This window comes from Gossypium hirsutum, chromosome A01 (assembly GCF_007990345.1).
Source record: "Gossypium hirsutum isolate 1008001.06 chromosome A01, Gossypium_hirsutum_v2.1, whole genome shotgun sequence".
NCBI lineage: Eukaryota > Viridiplantae > Streptophyta > Magnoliopsida > Malvales > Malvaceae > Gossypium > Gossypium hirsutum.
In genome coordinates this window covers 111,609,220-111,632,338 of record NC_053424.1, presented here as the reverse complement: position 1 = coordinate 111,632,338, position 23,119 = coordinate 111,609,220, and the positions used below count along the sequence as shown (strand labels likewise).

The 23,119-nt window shown below is 31.9% G+C and overlaps 1 protein-coding gene and 1 long non-coding RNA gene across 2 annotated transcripts; one reads left to right on the top strand and one right to left on the bottom strand.

Moving 5' to 3' along the window:
* Positions 1-2,192: 2,192 nt before the first annotated feature.
* LOC121229371 (uncharacterized) lies at positions 2,193-2,858 on the bottom strand. Its single transcript, XR_005927102.1, has 2 exons — positions 2,740-2,858; positions 2,193-2,502 (listed from the first exon to the last, which is right to left on the bottom strand). It is a non-coding gene; the product is annotated as an uncharacterized lncRNA (long non-coding RNA).
* A 3,016-nt stretch (positions 2,859-5,874) lies between these two features.
* Positions 5,875-16,661, top strand: LOC107925369 (uncharacterized). The gene is made up of 2 exons (XM_016856030.2): positions 5,875-6,045; positions 15,802-16,661. Exon 2 carries the CDS (start codon positions 15,964-15,966, stop codon positions 16,423-16,425), a length of 462 nt encoding a protein of 153 aa, XP_016711519.1. The 5' UTR covers positions 5,875-6,045; positions 15,802-15,963; the 3' UTR covers positions 16,426-16,661.
* The last annotated feature ends 6,458 nt before the right edge of the window (positions 16,662-23,119 follow it).

Here is a 23,119-nt window from a genome sequence, read left to right as displayed (position 1 = left end):
AGCTATTTATATAGCAAGTATGAGAATTGAGATATTTGTGAAACAAATAAAATATGATATGGTTGTTATAATAATTAAATATTAATATGTATTTATTTTTCAATTGTATATTTGTAATTTCTTATATTTAAATATTCGAATTATAGAAATACCACTAAGTTTATACTCAGTGTACAGTTTGTTTCCCGTGCGCAGGTTAGGTATTTAACTTTTGATCGTGGATTCAACATCCAACGACTAGCCCGAACTCAAATGTGGTGATATTTATCCTTTGTGTCGACATGTACCTAAGGTGTCTAAACAATAGTTATTTTGTGGTTTGATTGTAAATGAGGTTATAAGTTAATTTTGATTGGTTTTATACATATAAATATGTGTTTAATTGTTGAAGCCATATTATGGCATGGTGAATTGAACTAAATCTAGATAGGTGAATGTAAATTTAATTTTATGTTTAAGTGCTCGTGAACTAGGCAAATTGATTTTGATTTGGTTTGTTTATAATTTGGATTAAAATAATACTTTGATGATTTGTTTTGATGATATAAAATGTTTAAAATATATGTCTGTTTGATTTGTAAACTCCAATAATACTCCGTAACTCTATTCTAACGAATGATAGAGGTTGGGGTGTTACACAACAAACTAAGCTATTACAGAATTTTTGCAATAAATTATGTAAGTTACAAGTTGCAAGCAAAATTAAAATTACAACATGGAAAATCGTTACTAACTATATCCCTACATTTGACAATTTACAAGTGAGGAAATTATAGGTGGTGAATATTTGGCCTACATTGGAGGAATCGGTGAGCCACACCTTCCGGGACTGCATGTTTATCAAAAGTGTCCTGCAAGGAGTGGAGATTGATGTCTCCCCCAACATTCAAGGACAAAGTTGGAAAACATGGTTAGCAAATATGTTTGTTTGTACAGGAGAGGAGCAATGCAAATGGTTAATTATTGTGTTCTGGGCAGTTTGGCATTACAGAAATAAGGTTTACCATCAAGGTGAAAAATAGAGCATAATGGGTCTATTTACGTTTATTAAAGCATATTATACAGAGAGTACCTTCACAAAGTTGGTGATTTCTTTAAGTATAAGTCAGAATGATAATACATGGACTCCATCAGGACTAAATGAAGTTAAATGCAATTTTGATGCTGCTTTCAATAGGTGCATGCTCAGTTCGGTGTCTGGGATAATCTTTAGGGATAATGAGGAGTATATTTTGGCAACTTGTACTTACCCGAATAGCTTTGTGGCTGATGCAACCACGACTAAGGCGAGGGCTTGCTTACAAGCGGTGACGGTGGTTGAAGAGTTAGTATTCCGAAGACAGGTGGTAGAGGGGGGTCATTAACAATTATTAAAAAAACCCGATCATCAGAGGAGGCCAGATCAAACATTTCTATGATTATTAAAGAAATAAAAGATAGGGCCCAAAGATTTGAGAGTTTTACCTGTCGTTTTGAGGGCAGATCAATGAACCGTTCAGTGCATACGATTGTGGAGGAAGGAAAACAATGGGCATCATCGAGGATTTTGATTGAGGAGGTGCCTCCAAGAGCAAAAGCAATGGCCGAAGAACACAGAAGGTTTCTGATTTGAGGATGAAATGGGTCGACGGTAGTGGGTCTCAAGGACTCCGACGGTTTCAAGTTCTACAAGGTTCCATCGTGGACACTAACAATAATGATTTATCGGAGATAGACGATGGCAGTAGAGCAAACGGAGAGGGATGCCAGCGAGTTTGGACTGCAATTTTTTCATTTTCGCAATTGGGTTCTTTTTTTCTTCTTTTTTTGCTTTGTTTTTCATAGTCTTCTTGGGGTTTCTTGGATGACTGTTGGATTTGTTAACGTGATTGTTTCAATTTTTTAGCCATCTAGTTAGTTATTTTATGCTTTTCCTTTATGAGGGGTTAGTCACCGACGGTGTATTGCATGCAATCATGTAATTTTTATCTATTAATGGTATCCTTTCAGTTTTTCTGTCAAAATAATAATAATAACAACAACAATTTATTACTAAACTATTAGTAGGGTAGAAATTACGGTGGTTAAGAAATTGCAACCTTCCAAATAGGAGCTGATCAATCCATAAGTATACCATGAAGTTAAGGTTATATTTATAAACCAACCCTCTAAAGCAATATAGGCACAAGAAAAGAACAATAGGTTAGACCAACTTACAAAAATGAAACGGTCATTCATATCAAATAAATTATTTTCATCTTTGATAAATTTATCAAGGGCTATAGTCGTTGTATAACCTAAATTTCGCCCGGGCCCAAGATCCATTACCAACCCAATTTCTAAACCCAAATAACCAAACTCAAAACTACCCAAATCAAACAAGCCCAAATACCTAACCTTAGCCCAACTAAACCCTAAACAGAAACCCACAAAGTTTGCTAACCCTAGCCGCCTTAGCCTCCACTCCCACGTCCTCCACTACAGTTCACCCACGCACCGCGCCATTCGTGTCTGCCCACGTACCTGATAAATGGTGGAAAGATCAATAGAAACTGTTATATCTTCGGGCTATAAAAAGCCATGAATACTTATTTTTTTATTATTACGAAGTCAATACAAAAAACACACGCAAATTAAAACAAAAGAAAACTCCGAAGCAAAGAGGTGATCTCATCTTTTTTTATTTTCTTTCTCATTTTTTGAGTTTCTTTTTCATTTTTATATAGATATATAATAATAAAAGGAGAAGAAGAGGCTTACCCTTGTTTATCGCCAAAAAACGGCAACTTTCACGGCGGTCGACGGTGGCGAAGCCCTCAGTGGCGCTCGGCCGGAGTTAGGCCGGACATTGGAGAGGGGTTGGGAGGTTTTTGAAGTTTATTTGAGAAAGAGGGCTGAAAATGAGGTTTTTTGGGCAAAATTTGGGTTTTATAACACAACTAAAATGGCGCCGTTTTGAAAATTTTGCTCGGGCCAAACAAACGGAGCCCAAAACACCAAATAAGTTAACAGTCTAATTAACACCCCACTAAACCAACCACTAACTCCATCACCCCACTTGCCTGCAAAAAGAAAAAGGCAATCGGTTAGCAAACAAGTTGTAAAATTTGGCTATAAAAGCCATTCAAAACCATTGTAATGGGTTTTTTTTTTCTTTTTTGAGAAAAAAGGAGGGAGATTCGAATACAAGGAAAAGAGAGACTTTCAGTACAAGCAATACACGAGATTAATCAAAAAATTAAAGCAAAAGAGGTGTTTTTTTCGTCTATTCACGTTTTAAGTTCTTTGTTTATTTTACTTTATCTTTCAATTTTATTTTGTTTCTTTTACATACGAAAGTAAAAATAAAGGGGAAGAAACTTACCTATTTTGAAATTGTCTAAAAAAGGGTTTTTTTTTAAGGTCCTACCGCCGTGTACGGTGGCTCCGACGGTGACGCGTGGAGGTCCGGTGACCGGAGTAAGGCCGGACCGATGGCCGGATTTAGAAGGGAATATTGTTATTATTATTATTATTATTCTATATACTATTACTGTTTTCTTTATTATTAGTAGTAGTAGTAACGTAATAGTGTTTTTATTATTTTATTATTTTTGTACCTTATTATTATTAACCTACTATTATTATTTTTATCAATATAGTATTATTTTATTTTTTATATTATTATTGTTATTAGCACTTATATTATTATTATTAATGTATCATTGTTATTTTCTATTTTATTATTACTTTTATTACTATTGTTTCTATTATTATTATTTAAATTACTTCCGTTATTATTATAATTATTTTCTATTATCATTAATATGTCGTTTGTTTATTATTATTATTATTAACACTATTATCATCATTATATTTACTTTTTTTAATATTATTATCATTATTTTTTAAAATTATTGTTACCGTTATTTTTATTATCCGTCCTATTTTTAAACTATTTCATTCAATATTTTATTGTACATTTGTTTATTTTCCCACTCTCAATTTAAATTAAATTTTCATTTGAATTTTCTTTGTTATTCCATTTTTTATCTCTATATTATTTTATTTATTATTATTTTTGTCTGGATTTTTCAAGTAAAGGCAATATTCAATACTTGGAAATTCGAGAAATCGTGTCCTAACGTACTAGGTTTCAGTTTTTCGTTTGATCTAAGTAACCGATTATCCTTTTAAATTAAAATACATGAGTTTAAATAAAATAAAGACAATATTCCGTATTTAGAAATTCGAGTAGTCGTGCCCTAACGTACTAGGTTTCGATTTTCCGTTTGATCTAAATATCCAAATATCCTTTTTAAAATTTAAATACATGAGTTTTAAATGAAATAGAAGGCAAGCTCATACTCGAGGGTCGAGGTGTTGTGTCCTAACGTACTAGATATAACATTTTACCTTGAGATGAAACGGTCCTTGACATACGTTTTAATTCATCCAAGTACTTTAAAAAAGCATTAACACTAAGAGGGATCGTATTCTTGTCAATTTTTCAAGTTTTGACATTAAGACACTGAATAATCAATTAGGTACCAAATTTGGGCGTGACGAGGGTGATAACCCTTCCTCACACGTAATCGACTCCCGAACCCCTTTTTTCAATTTTCGCAGACCAAAATCATTGTTTTGATAAATAAATCTATTTATTGAAAAACGACCACGTTTTAAGGTGACCCGATCACACCTCATCAAAAAGGATCGGTGGCAACTCCAAACTTTCGTTTTAAAAAGTCGATTCTCGTTTTTCAAAAAATGGTTTCGACAGTCGTAATAATCTTTTTATTCAATTACTTCAATCATTTTTGAGTACCTTATGTTATGGGAGTTTGGGGATTCGATTTTTTATATATGATATAATTAATTTGTTTCGAATATAAAAAAAATATTTTCTTGTATTGGTCCATAACTTGGCCTAATAAATTCAATATTTTTATTAATTGTGTCTTATTTTATATTTTTAGTAACATAATTGTGTTAAATGTGACTTAATAAATACAATTTATTTTATTTTATTTTATTTACTATTAATTTAAAAATAGCTAAAAATTAATTATTGAAAAAAATCAAAATGTAAATAAAAGTCAAAATTAAAAGAGAATAAATTAATTACAAAATCACCCAAAAAATTCAATGTTTATTCCTTGAAGTAAGATTCAAAACCTAATAAAAGTGAATTAATTAATTTAAATTCTTTATTGTTATTTAATATTACCTTATCCAAAAATAGAAATGCCGAAATAATCGTTGTTCCAGAAAAAGAATCGTAGCCAAATTTCATTTTATTTTTACCAGTTTTCTTAGTTGAAAAATAATAATACTTATTTTATTAGTTGTGGCTTTATCTAAATTACAAAATTTTCGTTTAAATTAGTAGGATAAAATTGGATAAACTATATGCTTTAATAAATACTCATTTTATACATTCTTCAAAACTTGAAACAGATCTCCAAATCCTTAATTTAATACACAAGTACTACTTTACATTGTTTTAAAATAGTATTTAAAACGATAGCATGATAGGTTAAGAGTATTCATCGCTTCAGGTGCAATTTGGGTTCGAATCGCATTAGTTGCGTTTGTTGTTCGGGCTTTACTCTATTATTGTAATACACAAAAAAATTAAATAATAAAAATATTTAAACTGTTATAAATATCTTATTAAGTGAATGTTCATTAAGATTAAAATAAATTTTGATGTATTTTTTTTTAAATCAAACATGTTGGGATTTCTTTACTAATTGATCAAAACAGTACAACCAAAAAACAGACCAACAATAGACCTGCGGGTCTACTATGAAAACAATAAGACTAACACCTAATCCATAGGCAAAAAAGAAAGTAAATTTGAAAAAAAAACAAAGGATAAGATTTTCCTACCCAACCACATTTAATGCAGAAACCGTGCTTTTAAATCAAAACTTTTCAAAAAGTAGACAATTTCAGCTTCTAAGGAACCAAACCCAATTTCCAATCTGAAGTTCCTTGTTCCTTTTAATTCTCTGCACACCTCATTTTAGCCTGGTTCACGCTGTCTCTCCGCACAACGAAGCAGGGGACTCCTCCATACACGTAAGTTGGTTCCTCTCTTTTTAGACTCACAATAGCTAAAACATGGGCTAGTTTATTTGTTACCTTGTTTGTGTGTTTGGACTGGATTCATGTAAGTTTTGATATATTTTAAATTTTAATAGTCATTAGAAGTAGATATCTACTTTATTTATATTTCTTATACCTATAAATAGAGATCTTAGAGAAGCTTTGTAAATATTCTAATTGATTAATAAAAATACGCTCTCTTTTACTCTCATAATTTTTTTTTTGTTCCTTACTTATTTTATTTTATTTTATAACATAAGCTTATTTTAAAAATGTAATATGTTGTTGAGGGACTTCCCTCTACTCTGTAAAAGAAATTGTATTATTTCAAAATAATTATGCATCAACATTGTTTAAAGAAAAACATAAATAATGCATTATAATTCAAAATTTACTTTTGTTAGGATTTCAACCCGATTAAGCTACGAACAAGAAAATAGTGAAATAAATTGAAAAATTGAACACACAAATTTAACGTGAAAAACTCCCCCAAAGAGGATAAAAAAACTATGGGCAAAGATAATTTTACTATAATGGCAAAATAACGAAGAGTACGAAAGATGGAGATAAAAACTAAACCCCGAAAACAAAGAACCCACAAAACGTAAATAGAAAATTCTCTAAATGTGTTATGAGTTCTAATCTCTAATGGATATATTTTCTAAGGTTGTAAAAGAGCCTATTTATAGACTAAATTCATAAGTCAAATAATAATAAAATAATCTAAACTAATCAGTGTTTGATTGAAACAAGTAAACAGAGTTTAACTGAAAGATTATTTCTCAAATTTAACTGAAAATAGGAGTCATATTTAACAACTTTAAAAACTTTTAATTAAGCATTTAGTGGCTTTATTTTTATAAATCCAAGTAACTCATATTTCAAATTATTACAATATATTCCGTATTATTACCGTTAAATATTAATTTTGTAAAAATCAATTCAACAGGGTTTAACCCTTTTTTTTTACTTATGTAATAACAATTAATGTTATCAAATTGTTATATTTTGGTCACTCATCTATTACCTCTAGTTAATAAGATGGCATGTTAATTTAAAGTGTTAATAACTAATTTGGTCCTTAAAATATAAATAAAATATTATTTTGATATTTTTAATTATTTTTAATAATTATTCTATTTTTTTAAAATATTAAAAATAAATTAAAATTACTAAAAATATAAATTTTATTATTAAAATTAAAGGCTTAAGAGTGTTAAAAGCCTTCAAACTTTTTTAAAAAAAGTAATTAAGTCCCTACTTTTTTTTGCATTCAATTAAGTACTCGAACTTTCAAAATGCATTAAAAAGTTCCTCAAACTTTAAAAAAGAAGAAGCAATTAAGCCCTTTTTTTTTCATTCAATTGAGTACTTGAACTGCCAAAATGCCTCAAACTTTTTCAAAAAAACCAATTAAGTCCTTGCTTTTTTTTCCCACTCAATTGGATACTTCAATAGTTAACCGTTAAAGTTAATTGCCCCTAAACTTTTCAGTTAAAGCCACCACGTGTCACAACCACGGCGTGATATATGGATAAAATAATAAAAAATTCAATAAAAGTTATAAAAATTATTAAATTTTAATAAATTATTAAAAATTAGAAAAAAAAATTATAAAATATAGAAAAATATAGAAAAGAAATATAAAATTTGTAAAAAAATTAAAAAAATTTATCATACCAAAAGAATCATTTTATCATTTTTCTATAACATTTATTGATTTTTATTTTATTTTATCATTTTTCTCCCTATGCCACATTTTGTTGCGACACGTAATGGCTTTAACTGAAAAAAAGGGGTCATTAATTTAACAGTCAACGGTTAAATTTAGTGGTTAAAGGGTCTTTTTAATGCATTTTATAATTTTTTATAATTTTTATTTATTTGTATTTTTATATTTTTTTTGCATGCTACGCTATGGTTGTGATACAAGGTGACTTTAACTGAAAAAATTAGGGGTAGTTAACTTTAACAGTCAATATTTAAAGTACCCAATTGAGTGTAAAAAAAAAGGGGGTTAATTGCTTCTTCTTCTTTTTTAAGTTTGAGGGCCTTTTTATTATCAAGGTGAATTAAATCAAAACTTTATCATTTTTAAGGGGATCAAAGCACAATTTTACCTTTATTAATTTAGAATTTAAAAATTTTAGAAGGCTTAAATAAAAAATTTTCTATTTTAGAGAGGGCGGCTCCTTGAATACGCCCTTGATGTGATGGTTGGATCATTAAAATATTAATAGTACAAAGAGTTATGAAAGTGTATTTAATTTTAGACCATATATATAATCATATTATATTACAAGGTTTGGCTAAAAAGGAAAATAAACACTCTTATTAACATTGTAATTTTTTTAAAGTCAGCATTAAATTATTTGACACATGGTCACATGTTTTCCTTTTACTTATTTGCTTCATAAATTCTTTAAATATTGACAATCTAATGCCTCTTCTAAATATTATTGAAATTAATTTACGTAATAACCTTTTTAAAATTATGATATTAGTCCCTACTAAATATTAAATGTTACAATTTTCTTAAATAACTTATGAATATATATACATACATGTTTGGTATATATAATATTAATTTATATGGAATTACATAAAAAAATATTGGAAAAATTTCATACTTAAATATTAAATTTTGTTAATAGAGACTAAAAAATAAATATGAATTTTAATTTTTAATCTTTTTTTTCAAACGTTTCTAAATTTGAGATTATTTAAAATAATAAATGGATATAATGTAATATATATACAAATAAGATGTGTATATATAAAATTTTAATAAATACAAACATTAAATTAATAATAATATAAATATATGTTTAAAATTTTTAAAATAATATGAATAAATTTAAAATAGACTTAACTATTTACAAAATTCTAGTCCATGTTGGAAACAATCCTGCTGATACATAATTAGAGAGATGGTGGTTACTGGTTGAGGGTGATTTAGGTTGGTGGTGAAACTAGATGAAAGTGGTTTTAAAGGTTTACAATGAGAATCACTAAACCACGATTTTCCATAATGTTTTAAGAACGTCAAAAAAAAAACTATAAGGTTTTAGATTTTGAAAAGGAAAATATGGAAGAGCCTTCGGAGCACAAAAGGGACGATGAATGCGTATCAGCGACTACAGCAACAAAGAAGGTTCGACTACGGGATTCTGAGGAGAGTCGAGATGTAGACATGGAAACAATAAAAGAAACAAGGAAATCTCTCTCTTGGAAAGATCGTCTGATTGGCTTAGGATTCTACCAGAATGAGACATTAACCAATGCGGCAGAAGCAGAAGAAAATGAAGATTTTGAGTTATCAACAGATGATATGGAACGCTCGATAATCAATGGAGTCCCATCGATCAATTTTTCTGATCGTATTACCCAAATCCTCATTAATCACATGCAACTCATGATAGTTATAAAACTGTTGGGGAGGAATATAGGTTATAATGCATTACAAAACAAGGTAACTGCACTATGGAAACCCTCTCAGCCTTTCAATCTTATGAATGTGGAGAACGGCTACTTTCTAGCGAAATTCAAGAATCCGGATGATTATGAGAGAGTTTTGTGTCAAGGGTCGTGGGTAGTCTTTAGGCAGTATTTAACTGTCCAACCATGGACTATTGACTTTAAACCACTTCAGCCATATCTTAGAACAGTTATGGCATGGATCCGATTCCCTAGTCTTCTTGGGCACATGTATAAATAGCAAGTCTTTTGGGAAATTGGGGCCACGATCGAGACAGTCTCAAAATTAGATTTTAATACTGAAAATGGTGTAAGAGGGAGATTCGCAAGAATGGTTGTGTTCGTTAACTTGGACGAGCCATTAATTTCGCAGGTTCTTATCAATGGAGCAACTCAACGAATTGAGTATGAGCACCTTCCAACGGTCTGCTTCCAATGCGGGCATTATGGGCACACAAAGGAAATTTGCCCTAAAAGTGAGATGGGGATGGAAGGAATTGGTAAAGGGGACGTACCTGATAAAACAAACCAGGGAACTGATAAGGGGGATAACAAAAGAGGAAACACTACCCAAGGGACGTATAGACCCTGGATGTTGGTTAAAAAGAAGTCAAGATGAACCAGAAGAACAGGACGAAGATGAATAAAGAATAAAATAAGAACAAACCGTAAAAAATAAGAATGTAAGAGGGAGAGAAATTTGAGTGAAAGCTCTCAAAAAATTTTATTGTTTCCCAAAACTCCAATGTCTTTACAATGAAGGGAGAGGCCTCTATTTATAGTTGAACCTCCTCAAATCCAACGGTACAGATCAATTACATCAACAGTTAAGATTAAAAGGTATCTACAACTTAAATCTCTAAGATTACAAAATCATATCTTCTAAGATTGCATATCATATCTAAGATTGCAATCATATCTAAGATTGTATCATATCTAAGATTGCATATCATATCTAAGATTGCATATCATTGAAGATTATATTTCCATATGAGTCAAGCTTGTAGATGGACCTTAAATCTTTTCAAGTAATGGGCCATTCCGATCGGGCCAAATTATATTTGTAATTCTGGACTGAACTTGGACTTCGTTTTTTTTGGGTTTATTATTTTTGTTTTTGGACTTATTTTTGGGCCCGGGCAAAATTGAGTGTCTACAGTGCTTATCCCAAAAATTGCCCAACCTGAAGAGATCTCTCAATTCAGACCCATCAGTCTTTGCTCAGTCCTTTATAAGCTAGTCATGAAAGTCATTGCCAACAGATTTAAGATAGTTTTCCAAAAAATCATTTCACAAGAATAGGCGAGATTCATTGCAGGAAGAACAATCTCTGACAATGTCATTATCGCCCAGGAAGTGATTCACTCCATGCAAGAAAAAAGTAAGAAATAGATGACAGTTAAAATTGATTTAGAGAAAGCTTATGACAGAGTTCGATGGGATTTCATTGACAAGTCTATTCAAGCTGTAGGAATTCCAAACTTTCTACGGAAAGTTATTATGTCAGCTATTTCGACATCCACCATGCAGATCCTATAGAATGGGGTTCTTACGGAAAAATTTTGACCAGCAAGAGGAATTAGGCAAGGATGTCCCTTATCACCTTATCTTTTTGTGCTTTGTATAGAATGGTTAGGCCATAGTTTTCAAACAACTGCTTAATACAGAAGAATAGAGCCCAATATGACTCTCTAGGTCAGGACCTGCCTTGTTACACCTCTTTTTTGCTGATGACCTAATGATCTTCGCAAAAGCTGACAAGAAGCATAGTATGTTACTAAAAGATATCTTGGAAAGATTCTGCATATATTCAGGCCATCGAATCAACGCATGTAAAACTAATATTTTTTTCTCAAGAGGGGTGGACGAGATTACGAGTAACCAAATAAGCCAATTCATGGGTTTTCAAAAAGTCCAAAACCTAGGTACCTATTTAGGGATCCCACTCCTACATAGCCGGATTACCAAAGGCACATTAAAGTTTATTGTTGAAAAAGTTAGAGCAAAACTACGGAGCTGGGATGTCAAGCAATTATCGATTGCAGGAAGACTCACATTGGCTAAATCTGTCCTCCTGACCATCCCAAATTACTTCATGCAGTCCATACAAATCCCAAAAGGAGTTTGTGAAGAAATTGAACGATTGGTGAGACAATTCATATGGGCCCCAGTACAGGAAATCAAAAATTGGCCCTAGTTGATTGGAAATCTATCTGCCAACCACACAAGTATGGAGGGTTGGTCGTTAGCCATTTGAAAGATTAGAATGCCTCTTTCCTTCTAAAGCTAGGTTTTAATCTTATCTCTAAAAGGGATTTCTTGTGGGTGTAAGTCTTAATATCGAAATATCGAATGATAGAGACGGCCCTAGATTGCATCACATGTGGAAATTGTTCAGCTGTTTAGAGAGGAATTACAAATGTCTGGCCATTGCTAAAAGAAAATCTACGTTGGTCCATTGGCACAGGGGAGAATGTCAGATGCTGGGAGGATCAATGGGTTCCAGAATTAGGCCCATTTAAAGAACACGCTTCATCAGCAAATGGAATTACCACGGAATGCCGAGTCAAAGACATGGTAAAAGAAGAGGGCACCTGAGACATCAGTACCCTAAGGAATTGGTTAATAGATGACATAATTCAGAAGATTATAAACATCCCTCCTCCCCATCCCCTTGCTAGGCCCGACAAAATCTGCTGGAAACCCACATCCAATGGGAAATTTACAATAAAGAGTGCATACCATCTACTAAAAGGGAATACATGGAATGAACAAGGCAATAACTGGAAAAACATATGGAAATTTCAAGGGCCACAGCGGGTTCAATTTTTTTTATGGCTGGTCTATAAACAACGTCTGCTTACAAACTTTGAACGAGTTAAAAGAGGGATTAGTCAGAATGAAGCTTGCCCAGTATGCCATTATGCGATAGAAGACATCCTGTATACCCTTAGGGACTGCTCAGCGGCCGAGGACATTTGGAAATTAATAGTCCCTACTACAAGATGGGCCCAGTTTTTCTCTGGTAGCTTGTTCAACTGGATTCAAACTAATCTAGGATCTCACAGCCAGTTAGCAGGACAAGAAATTCCTTGTCCCACGCTCTTCGGAATTATTTTATGAAGGCTATGGAAGAACAAAAATCTGCTCGTCTTTTAAGGACTTCCATGGAGCTCAATGGAAGTTATTAAAGCATCAATTACCTGGACAAAGCAATATAATGAAGTCAGTAGTAATGTCTGATATGTTAATAGAGTCTTAGGTCATCTCTCAAGGAATAGTTTTAATTTTGACTTAAGAGAATGCTAGTGTTATAAGTTTCTTTAGGACTTTACCTTACACCCAAAAAAAAAACTATAAAAAAATAATTTTTGATTTTTCGTAATGTTTTTGTCGAAACATAAAAAAGTGTTACAAATGAACTACAATTAACAACCTTTTTAATACAAGTGGTGTAAAATGATTGGTTCTTTAATACACATAGCGTAATCTGATTGATTAAGATTAAAAATTTAATAGGTGTTGATTAGGTGACTAAACAAGGTACTTAGTTGACGTTCTAAGTTTATATACTAATTAAGTCCAAAAAAAATTATGTACTAAATAAGTATAAATTGTCAAGTTTGAATATCATCGTATATATTAACTCTTTTTAGTTACTTTTATTTTTTGAATTTAAAATAAAATATAATTACAAAAATTTCATGGAAACTATTACCTTTCATGACATATAGTTTGAATAAAAGAAGTAAAAAAAAGTTACATAAAATATTGTTTTTGTTATAATTTAAATATAGCAACGAAAAGTCACCAAAAGTTATAATATAAATATTAAAAATCATCAAAAATCATAATATGAATAAAACAACGAAATAAGTACAAGTATATAAAGTTGATTGTACAAGAAGTTAAAAATCAAGTACTAAAGGTGAGTTTGGATGGACGGTGTATTTACCTATGATTAGTGTAAAAACAGCGGTGGCGGTGAGATTAGATACTGTAGCGATATTGTAGCATGAGACAAAAAGTAAGTTAAACGCACTGTACTGCCGCCCCAAACCCACCCTAAGTCACAAAATAAAAAATGAATGTTGGAGTTGAAATTGTGATATGATTGACTAAAGGGTTGGATCACTGAGTGAATTGATCAAAAATAAGAATTTTATGTCTAAAATAAAATAAAAATTTATAGTGAAGAGTAGAGTCAATCTCATAGAAATTAATCTCATCAATTTCGAGTTTCTCACAAAAAGATTTCATCCCTATGATTTTTATTGCCATGCAGAAAATAAAAAGAGTTTAATGTATAACATAATTAAATTATAAATCTATATAAATAAAAATACGAAAATAATAGAATTTAGAAATAAAAATAAAATTAACCAATATGTTGGAAACTCTAGGCCTAGTCATGATTTTGGTTCACTCGATGATAAGTCGATTACAAAAATTAAAGAATAACCTCAAACTTCTAGTTCTTTTGTAGTGGTAAACTAATTGCAAGAACAATTGACTCTTACCAACCGAATAACTCCAAGATCACTACCATTGTCTAGTAAGAATAGAAAGTAGGTGGAGATTCCACCGACTGAGAAGATAAAAATAAAAATGAAAAAGTAAAAGTATTTTATTCCTAATTCACGTCGTCTTTTTAGCCTTTTAAGTTGGATTAAAAACTCAGTTTTTACTCCTAATTCACCTCTTTGAGATAAAATTAAGCATTTATTTAAATAAAATATATATAAAAAATAAAACCTAATTTTACCTCCTAAAAATATTTTTATAAATGAAGTTTAAATAAAAATAATTTTAAAATCTAAAAGATCTTGTATGTCAAATTAAGGCTACACTAATATTATGATGGAAAGGATGTAATACATTAAGGCTTACATTAATCTTAGTATTTGAGGCTTTAGGATCCGCATAATGAAATTTTTACTTTCTCGCTTTATAAAAAAATTATTTTATTCTTTTATTTAATTTATTATTATTTTAATTTGTAATTTCAAAATGAATAAAAAAATTAATGTTTGTAAATTTTGTTAACTTTTAAAATTAAATTTTTTTAAAATATTTTAATAATTTTGAATTTTTAAAAATAATTTTTTAAATTTTTTTTAAAATTTAAATTTTAAAAATTAAATGCTAACATGTCATCTACGTAGCAATCCATGTATATGTAACATCAACAAAGTTAAAAAATGTTAACTTTTTCATTCATTTTGGGATAATTTGATAAAAGAAAGTGAGATTAATGACTAAAAAAGTTGAAAAATTAAATGAAAGGTTAAAATGATTTCTTTCATAAAATTGGAGGGCCAAATAAATCATTAGTCTTTAAAATGAGACGTTTTACCCTGCACAGGAGTTGGTGTTAATTGGTTGTCTTAGTCAAGATTGATGATTTAACGACTAATTTAACATTGTTTTAGAAAAATGCTTTTGAACATATTGTGAAAAAGTTCTCATAAGAATTAGTTTCGAAAAGTTTTATGTAAAATTTAAATATTTATTATTATTGTTAAAAATCGGTTTTTACTAATAAAATATCCATTTTAAATACAATGTTCTAAAATAAAAAAAAAGCATTTAAATAATGTTCAAATTCTTTAATATTACAATAAAAGCATAAAATTTTACTATAACTTTTTTATTTTTTTTTTACAACTATGACTTTGGAACCAAAACTATTGTTAAGAAACATGAACACCTAACCACTATATCACAACTTGAGATTCTATCATATCTCATTAATATTTTAATACATAAAATATAAAATATAAAATATAAAATATTAATATTAATTATTTGTAAATTTTATTTTAAATATTAAAATATAACCCTTACAAATACCACCAATTCTTCTATTAGAAGTAGTGATTTTTATAGACATTATCTAGGAAAGTAAATATGTATGGTATCATGGTTTTCATGCCATACTGTACCCAACATTGGAAGAGGTTGTTGGACGTTGGCTAGATATTCATATTACTTGAAAAAGGAATAACTTATGGTTGTCTTTGGACCTTGTCATCCGTTTGTTGCAATTAGGTCCAAGATGGTTGAAGAGTAGAGTGACTTTCATTTTCGAGTCTTGCAAGTTTGACGAATTGCTCTGTCTAATTGCAACCAAGTCTTAAATGACTGCTAAATTGGATAGAAGTATTAGATGGTTTAAGCTGAGAAGTTTCCACAACGATTTTTAGTAGGTTCTTATTTCTTACCTGCCTATTCCCTTAATCTGAGCCACAGATAAATTCAATGAACCGGGCCAAATTTATAATGGCGGTCCAGATTGATGGCATTAGTTGGGTGGGTGCCAAGTAATTGGGAATTTTTGAAGAGGTTGATTTTGTCACTATATATCTGCCTTTCACATTTTAACAAAAAGACAGGAGAGTGGCACGTGATTTAATGACCACACAAATTCCCACAACCTTTTCTCATCACCGCATTGTCCCAAGTTCCAAACACTTGCCATCTTTTTTCTCCTGCTCCTTCCCCTATAAGCATCTTCTTTTTCGCCGCTTCATTAACATTGTCATTATTTCTCTTTTCATCGAGAAAATCATGAAGAGGCAAGGGAGCAATATAGAGGCCATGGCTCAAGCAGCTGGAAAACATCAAGTTCGAAACAAGAGCAGGAGAGGTTTGGATGCCGATGAGGGAGAAGTAGCGTTATGTAGCATGCAGAGTACTTTAGTGTGGTGGGAGGAATGGGCGTACGTGGATGAGCAAATGTCATGGGCATCCATCTGGTCGCCTTTCTGGGATGTGGATTTTGTTGACATGGCTTATGGTGCATTGTTCAACGATGTTGCTTGGGATGATGATATTTGGGACTTGAAGAACGTCACGGTCATACCCAAACAATGAGAGTTGGGTGATCTTCTACTTTCAAAGTTGTTCTGGGAATATCCTGATTTGGGCTTGTAACAGTGTAGCTGTTTGTCAGCTTTTATTAAGTTAGCTTTGTTTGGATATAAATTGGTACATCAAGAACTCAGGTCTGCCTTAAAGATAGATCACAACCTCTCATTCTGCTCTTTACTTTGTCTAATTGTAATTTTATAAGTTGCATAATTATTGTTTTCCCTTTGGTTTTTGTATTTTCTTCAACTCTAATCCATGAGAGTTTTATACAAGGCCAAACCCAAAATTTTTTTATGGCAGAAATTAAATTATTTATTTTTATAAAAATTAAAATATAATTTTATATGCCAAACTATAATTTTACCTCTCTTCACCCTTGGTTTTATATGTAAGTTGCAATCAACATTTATTCTTTTAAAAATTTAGAAAAATTTTAGAAAATTTAAAAGTTTAAATTGATGAGTTAAGGTTTAACCCTAACTAGGGGCAAATTTAGGTTTAACCTAAATCAAGGTTCCCTGAATCTAAAATTATTATTTAGGTTTTTAAATTTTTTTTAAAATTTTAAATTAGGAAAGTTAAAATTACATTTTGGCTCATAAAATTATAAAAATTCGATTTAATTTTTTATAAATTATAGATATATAGACTATAAATAATTAAGGTCCCCTAAAAAAAATTATTCTGCCTTTCCCCTAACATAATCCTAAATTTTAAATTTATAAATAACTCCTCTAATTTTTCATTTTTTCATAGAAAAAAAAATATTCATCATCTACATCCTAATCATATAGTCATGGTTGTCTTTCCTTAAGATTTAGAAGGGCGTGTCATTTATGATGCAGCAATATTGGAGTATTATTTAGTGGGAATAAATTTGCCTAACAACAAAATGGTTCCTCACTTAACATAAATCTGCGTTGTTTGAGGTTGGTAATTTTGCAACCTTCTTTATTTATGTGAAATGGTTTAAGACCAACAACAAACCATATTTGTATCTTCCGGTACAGGGTCCTATAAATCAAATTCAACGTACAATTAACATCTTTAGAGGAAGAACATGAAAGCGCGAGGTTAAACCGTAGGAGAGGGAAATCTACAACTTCATTATGGCAGATGTGAAGGCTTCAATGAAGCTATTTAAGACGAGCAACATAGACTAGGTTGAAGTGAAGGTCCAGCTCGTGGCAAAAGTAGAGGAGGTGGTCAAGGCAATGATGTTCCTTCTGAAATTGCTCTGATTTTAATACCTGTCGAATTCGATGATGTAGCAATTTCTATAGGATTTGCCCATATCAAGAGTGAAGATTTAATGCACCAAGCAGATGACATAGTAATTTTTTTCTCTAATACTTCAACAGTTTTGTTGATTAAATGACCAGAAAAGGCTCATATCTAAAAAAAAAATTACGGAAATAGGTTATTTTTCTTCATAAGATCCGATTTTCCTAAAATGCGTTGATCTAGAATCGTTTTTAGGAGAAACGCAAAAAAATGTGTCTAGTTCAATACTCTTTTCCCTGCTAACATGTAAAACACGCCTACATCAGTGTACTTTAGTAAAGCGTTTCCACGTAGGTACACTTTTGTCCGTGTTTTTCTCCTAGTGCCCTAATTATTAATTAGGTTTTATGAAATTAGGGTTAGGATTTAATTTTTTTTAAAATTTTTAAGTGTTTAGGTTTAGGATTTTATTTATTTTTAAGTGTTTATTAATTATGGGTTTAGGGATTTTGAAAAAAAATAGTTTGTACAAGATGGGTTCTGAAAAAATAATTTTGAGGGGATGGGTTCTGGAGAAATAATTTTGACAAGAGGGGTTGAGTTTTTTAGATAAAAACGCTCTAAGTAGAATGTATAGTCAGCAAAAGTACTGAAAACGATTCTAGCTGAACTCTTTTTTTAGTACTGCTGCTTTTGAAAAAATAAATTTTAGGAGATAGTTCTAAAAAAAGTATCTCGGGACTCTCGGGATTGGGTTTGTAAAAAATGCCCTGAATAGTGGAGGTTGAGGTTTGTAGAGGAAAAATGCTCCAAGCAGGATGCATTGTCAGCAAAAGTACTAAAAACGCTTCCAACTGGACGCCCTTTTCAGTACTACTTCTTTTAGTGCATCCTACTTGGAGTTCCTCTACAAATTTCAACCCCCACTATCCGGGGCATTTTAAAGAAAGAAGTAGGATGCTATCTCTTAGGCTATAAATGACCCATATTTTAGCCTCTGGTGGCATAAGTTGGAGCAATAGAAATTGAAGAAGTTCAGAAAAATAGAAGTTTGTAGGGAAGGTATAAGTTGGTTTTCGTGTTAATATTTATATAGAGTATTATATTTATTGCATAATGTTTTGATTTTTCGTGTTAATATTTTGTGTTTCGAATTTCTCTCAACAGATAATTTGGTTGAAAATGAGTGGACGAATTAGTACTATTATTTATTACGAAGGTGAGGTCCATGACACCGAGAATGGCGTGATTTTTTTATTAGAGAACACAACACAATTGGCTTTTAATCAGAGCATAGAGTTGACAGAACTTCGTAAAAGAATTAGGCAAAAAATCTTTGGATCTATGACAATAAAAGTTTCATCTATTAAGTATCGATTTTATGTTTTGGTTGATTCCGTGAGATATGACTCATTTGATATCAAAGGTGCTTGGGGCTTGGAGGTGATGGTGCAGACGCATCTTGACAGTGGATCGTCGTTTCTTGAGTTATATGTGGAATTTTCAAGTCCAGATGAAAGACTTGCGACTTCAACATCTCTTCCTGTTCGAGAGGCTAGAATGGTTGAAAATGTCGATAGTCCAACCACTTTATTAGAAAGTTCTCATTATGATATCCCGAAATCATCAATAGGAAGACACTCATCCGTCTCAACCTTAGATTTCAATCGTGGGAAACAGAACACTGAACCATCGGGTTTTGGTGGTAGAACGGAATACACGACCCCTGTACAACACTTAGTTAGTAGATGGGACATGCACTTCAATAGGTCGATATTCAACGTTGGAAATATTTACTGTGGAATGGCATCAACTTGTAGTGGTTGGAAATTGACATGTGATTTTGGACGTTCCAAAATGTATACGAGAATGGATGATGTACTTTCTACAATGTCCACCGGCAAAGGAACCTTCAATATGGCAGATGTTGGTGGGTTGGAGAACAAATATGACAATGAATTCGATGTGGATCTACCTTGGAAGCCTGGTGTCGACGGTTCAGAAGTTATATTATTTTCTGAATTGAAACCTATTCCAACTGAACCTGAAGACGATGAAGAGGGTGAAAATGAAGAAGAAGAAGATCCATGATTCACGGTGTACTCGCCGTTAGCCCACATTCATAATGTTGATTTTTCGACAGAGGATGCGTTGGAGTTTGCAAAACTACCACACAAGAGGCCTGACCACGGAAGTACATTATTAGATTCGGGTGATTTAGAAGTGGGTAGGGAGTTTTCTAGTAAAGATGGTTTTCTCGCAGCATTGAAGTGATACAGTATCAAGAACGTGGTTAACTTCTACATGGTTAAATCCAAATCATGGCTTTTGGTAAGAAGAAAACGAGGTTATGGATGATAAAAAATTCCACCGGTCCACATACATGTGTTGCATTTAGTACAGTATCACTTGGTTATTAGGGTTTTGTTTAGGGTTTAGGGTTATTTTCAATTAATTTAACGTACTAGTGGGGCTGCAGGTGTTTCACGGGATCATCCAAAGTTGGATTCAGATATGATCGCGGGCCTAATACTATCGATAGTGAAAGCGGATCCAAGGACTATTATGTCGATTTTAATTGCCAATATTCGTAGCCAATTCAATTACATGCCTTTGTATCGCAAGGCGTGGATAGCTAAGCAGAAGGCCTTGGAGAATATGCACAGTAGGTGGGACGAGACATATAACGAGGTATGACAGTGGTGTCAGGTGCTAGAGAGGTACGTGCTAGGTTGCGTAATAGATCTTGAAACGGGTCTTATGTACTATAATGATCACTTACTCCGTGAGTGCCGAGTGTTTGTAACACCCATTACCGTATTCGACGCCAGAACAAGGTATGAGACATTACCAGACTCAAACACAAGAAAACATACAAAAACGAGGTATAGATTTCCATCCAAATTAAAAACTTTTCACATATATTAATATCGTCCCTAAAACGAGCCTACAAGGCCCAAAACATGCTTTGAAAGCTATTTGGGACTAAACCGAGAACTTTAGAAAATTATACAACACTTAGAAAATTTTTGCCTAAATAGGGGCCACACATCCGTGTGGTTTGGGACACGCCCGTGTGGGCAGGCCATGTGGTCACACACGCCTGTGTCTAGACCTCGTATAACTCTCTGTTTGCCATCCATGAACAAAATGAAGTCACACGGCCAAGGCATACGCTCGTGTGCTTAGGCCGTGGGGTCTATTTAATTTTCCAAAATTTTTATCAAATAGGTGCAGACTTCACATGCCCGTGCCTGAGGCTGTGTTGTCCACACGACTGAGACATGTGTCTGTGTCTATGCCTATATGCTCTATACTGAGTATTCTGTTTTGTAACAATTAATGTGCAGGGGACACACGGTCGAAACACACGCCTATGGGGCAAGCCGTGTGTCACACCCGTGTGGACAAAAATAAGGCTATTTTCCAAGCCATATTGTCACCACTCCATGCACAAACCTACACAACAAACATTGCACCATTCCAAGCATATACATTCAACCAAATCAGCCACAACCAAAGCATCCACACATTATTCACATGCTATTGTCCATCACATACGACATCACAAACTTATCAACTCAAGCCATGCATAATCCCACATCTATGAAAAGTATCATCATATGAATATATCAATAGCCAAAAAAACCATCATAAGCCATCATAACCATTATAGGCCAACATTCAATGGCTATTTACAAAATGAATCAATACCATTATAAGCCAACACATTTGGCCAAATCAACTATGACACGTAACAAAAAGACCAAATCCCTATACATGCCATAACTCAAAATATTGAAATTATTGGTACCCAAAATATTAAATGGATAGTGTGACTCAAAATATTGAAATCATTGGTACCCAAAATATTAAATGGATAGTGTGACTAGATCTCTAACACTCTCCAATCCCTAAGCTGGCTTGGTAACACTATAAGACAAGGGAAAAGAAAGAGGAGTAAGCTTTAAAGCTTAGTAAGTTCCTATGCAAATAATAAGCATTATAACCACACATGTAACATACAAATAAACATGATGAACTTGGCATACATGGTATTAAGGTCATCTAATCAAAACTTACCGAGAATTCATCACATATCGAGCTTATTAAGCATAAGTCTTACGTACATACCTGTACCATCTTGCAACATAACATAACTTTTCATAGCTTATCATTCTCGTTGAATTTCCTATTGAACCACTTGGAATACTAAAGTATACTCAGGAGTCTCACCCATACGTTACCATACTAATGCCATATCCCAATTATGGTCTTACATGAGATCTCATATCGATGCCAATAACCCAGCTATGGTCTTATATGAAGTCTCACATTGATGCCATATCCCAGATATGGTCTTACATGTAATTTTAACTAACCCTAATGTCATGACATTTGTATCCTATCTATTCCTAAAGTTCAACCAGGATATTTTCTCACTTTTCAATTACATCCATGGATCCAATCATAAGTCATACAATATTAAAGCATTTAAAACATAAAAAAAAAACAATGCACTATTTACATACAAACTTACCTTGGTACAAATTAGTAGAAAAAGATTTAATCGTCAAGCGCTTTATTCTTCCCCCGATCAAGGTCCAAACTTCGTTTTTCTTGATCTACAATAGCAAATTTAGCTTATTTAATATTCATACCACTCAAACCAGTCCAGACATCATGTTATGGCAAAATTACATTGTTTCCCCTAAACTTTGTCATATTTACATTTTGGTCCTTAGGCTCATAAAATGAAATGTATTCAATTTCTTGATAACCCAAGCCTAGCCGAACCAATTTCATGCTTATAGCACCCTACATTTTTTATCAAATCACATTTCTACTACCCATTTTAACAACATTTACAAATAAGTCTTTTTTATACATTTTCACTAAAAATCACTTAGTAAAAGTTGTTTATCACACTTTAAACATACAATATCTTCCATCAAACATCAAAATACATGCATGTCACACATGGGTAAATTTTTAAACATGAACCCTACTTCAAAATAATAGTAGAAATAGGTAAATTGGGTTACGAGGACTTAAAAAATGTAAAGATCATTAAAAACGGAGCTATGATGTACTTACAATCAAGCTTGAAAGTTGAAGAAAACCCTAGCTATGGTGTCTTGTAAAATTCGGCCAAGGAGAGAAGATGGACACCAATTTTGGCTTTATTTTCCCCTTTTATTCTTTTACTAACCAAATGGCCAAAATACCCTTCACTTAAAACGTTGAAATTTCACTTAATCATGTCCATTTTTGTCCATAAACTTAACTAATGGTCTAATTATCATATAATGACCTATAATTTAAAATCTCATAGCAATTGGACACCTTTAACAAGTAGAACTCAACTTTTGCACTTATTATAATTTAATCCTTTTGATTAAATTGAGTGCCCAAAAGTCAAAATTTTCAAACGAGATTTTCACGAAATCATTCCGTAGAACTGTAGACCATA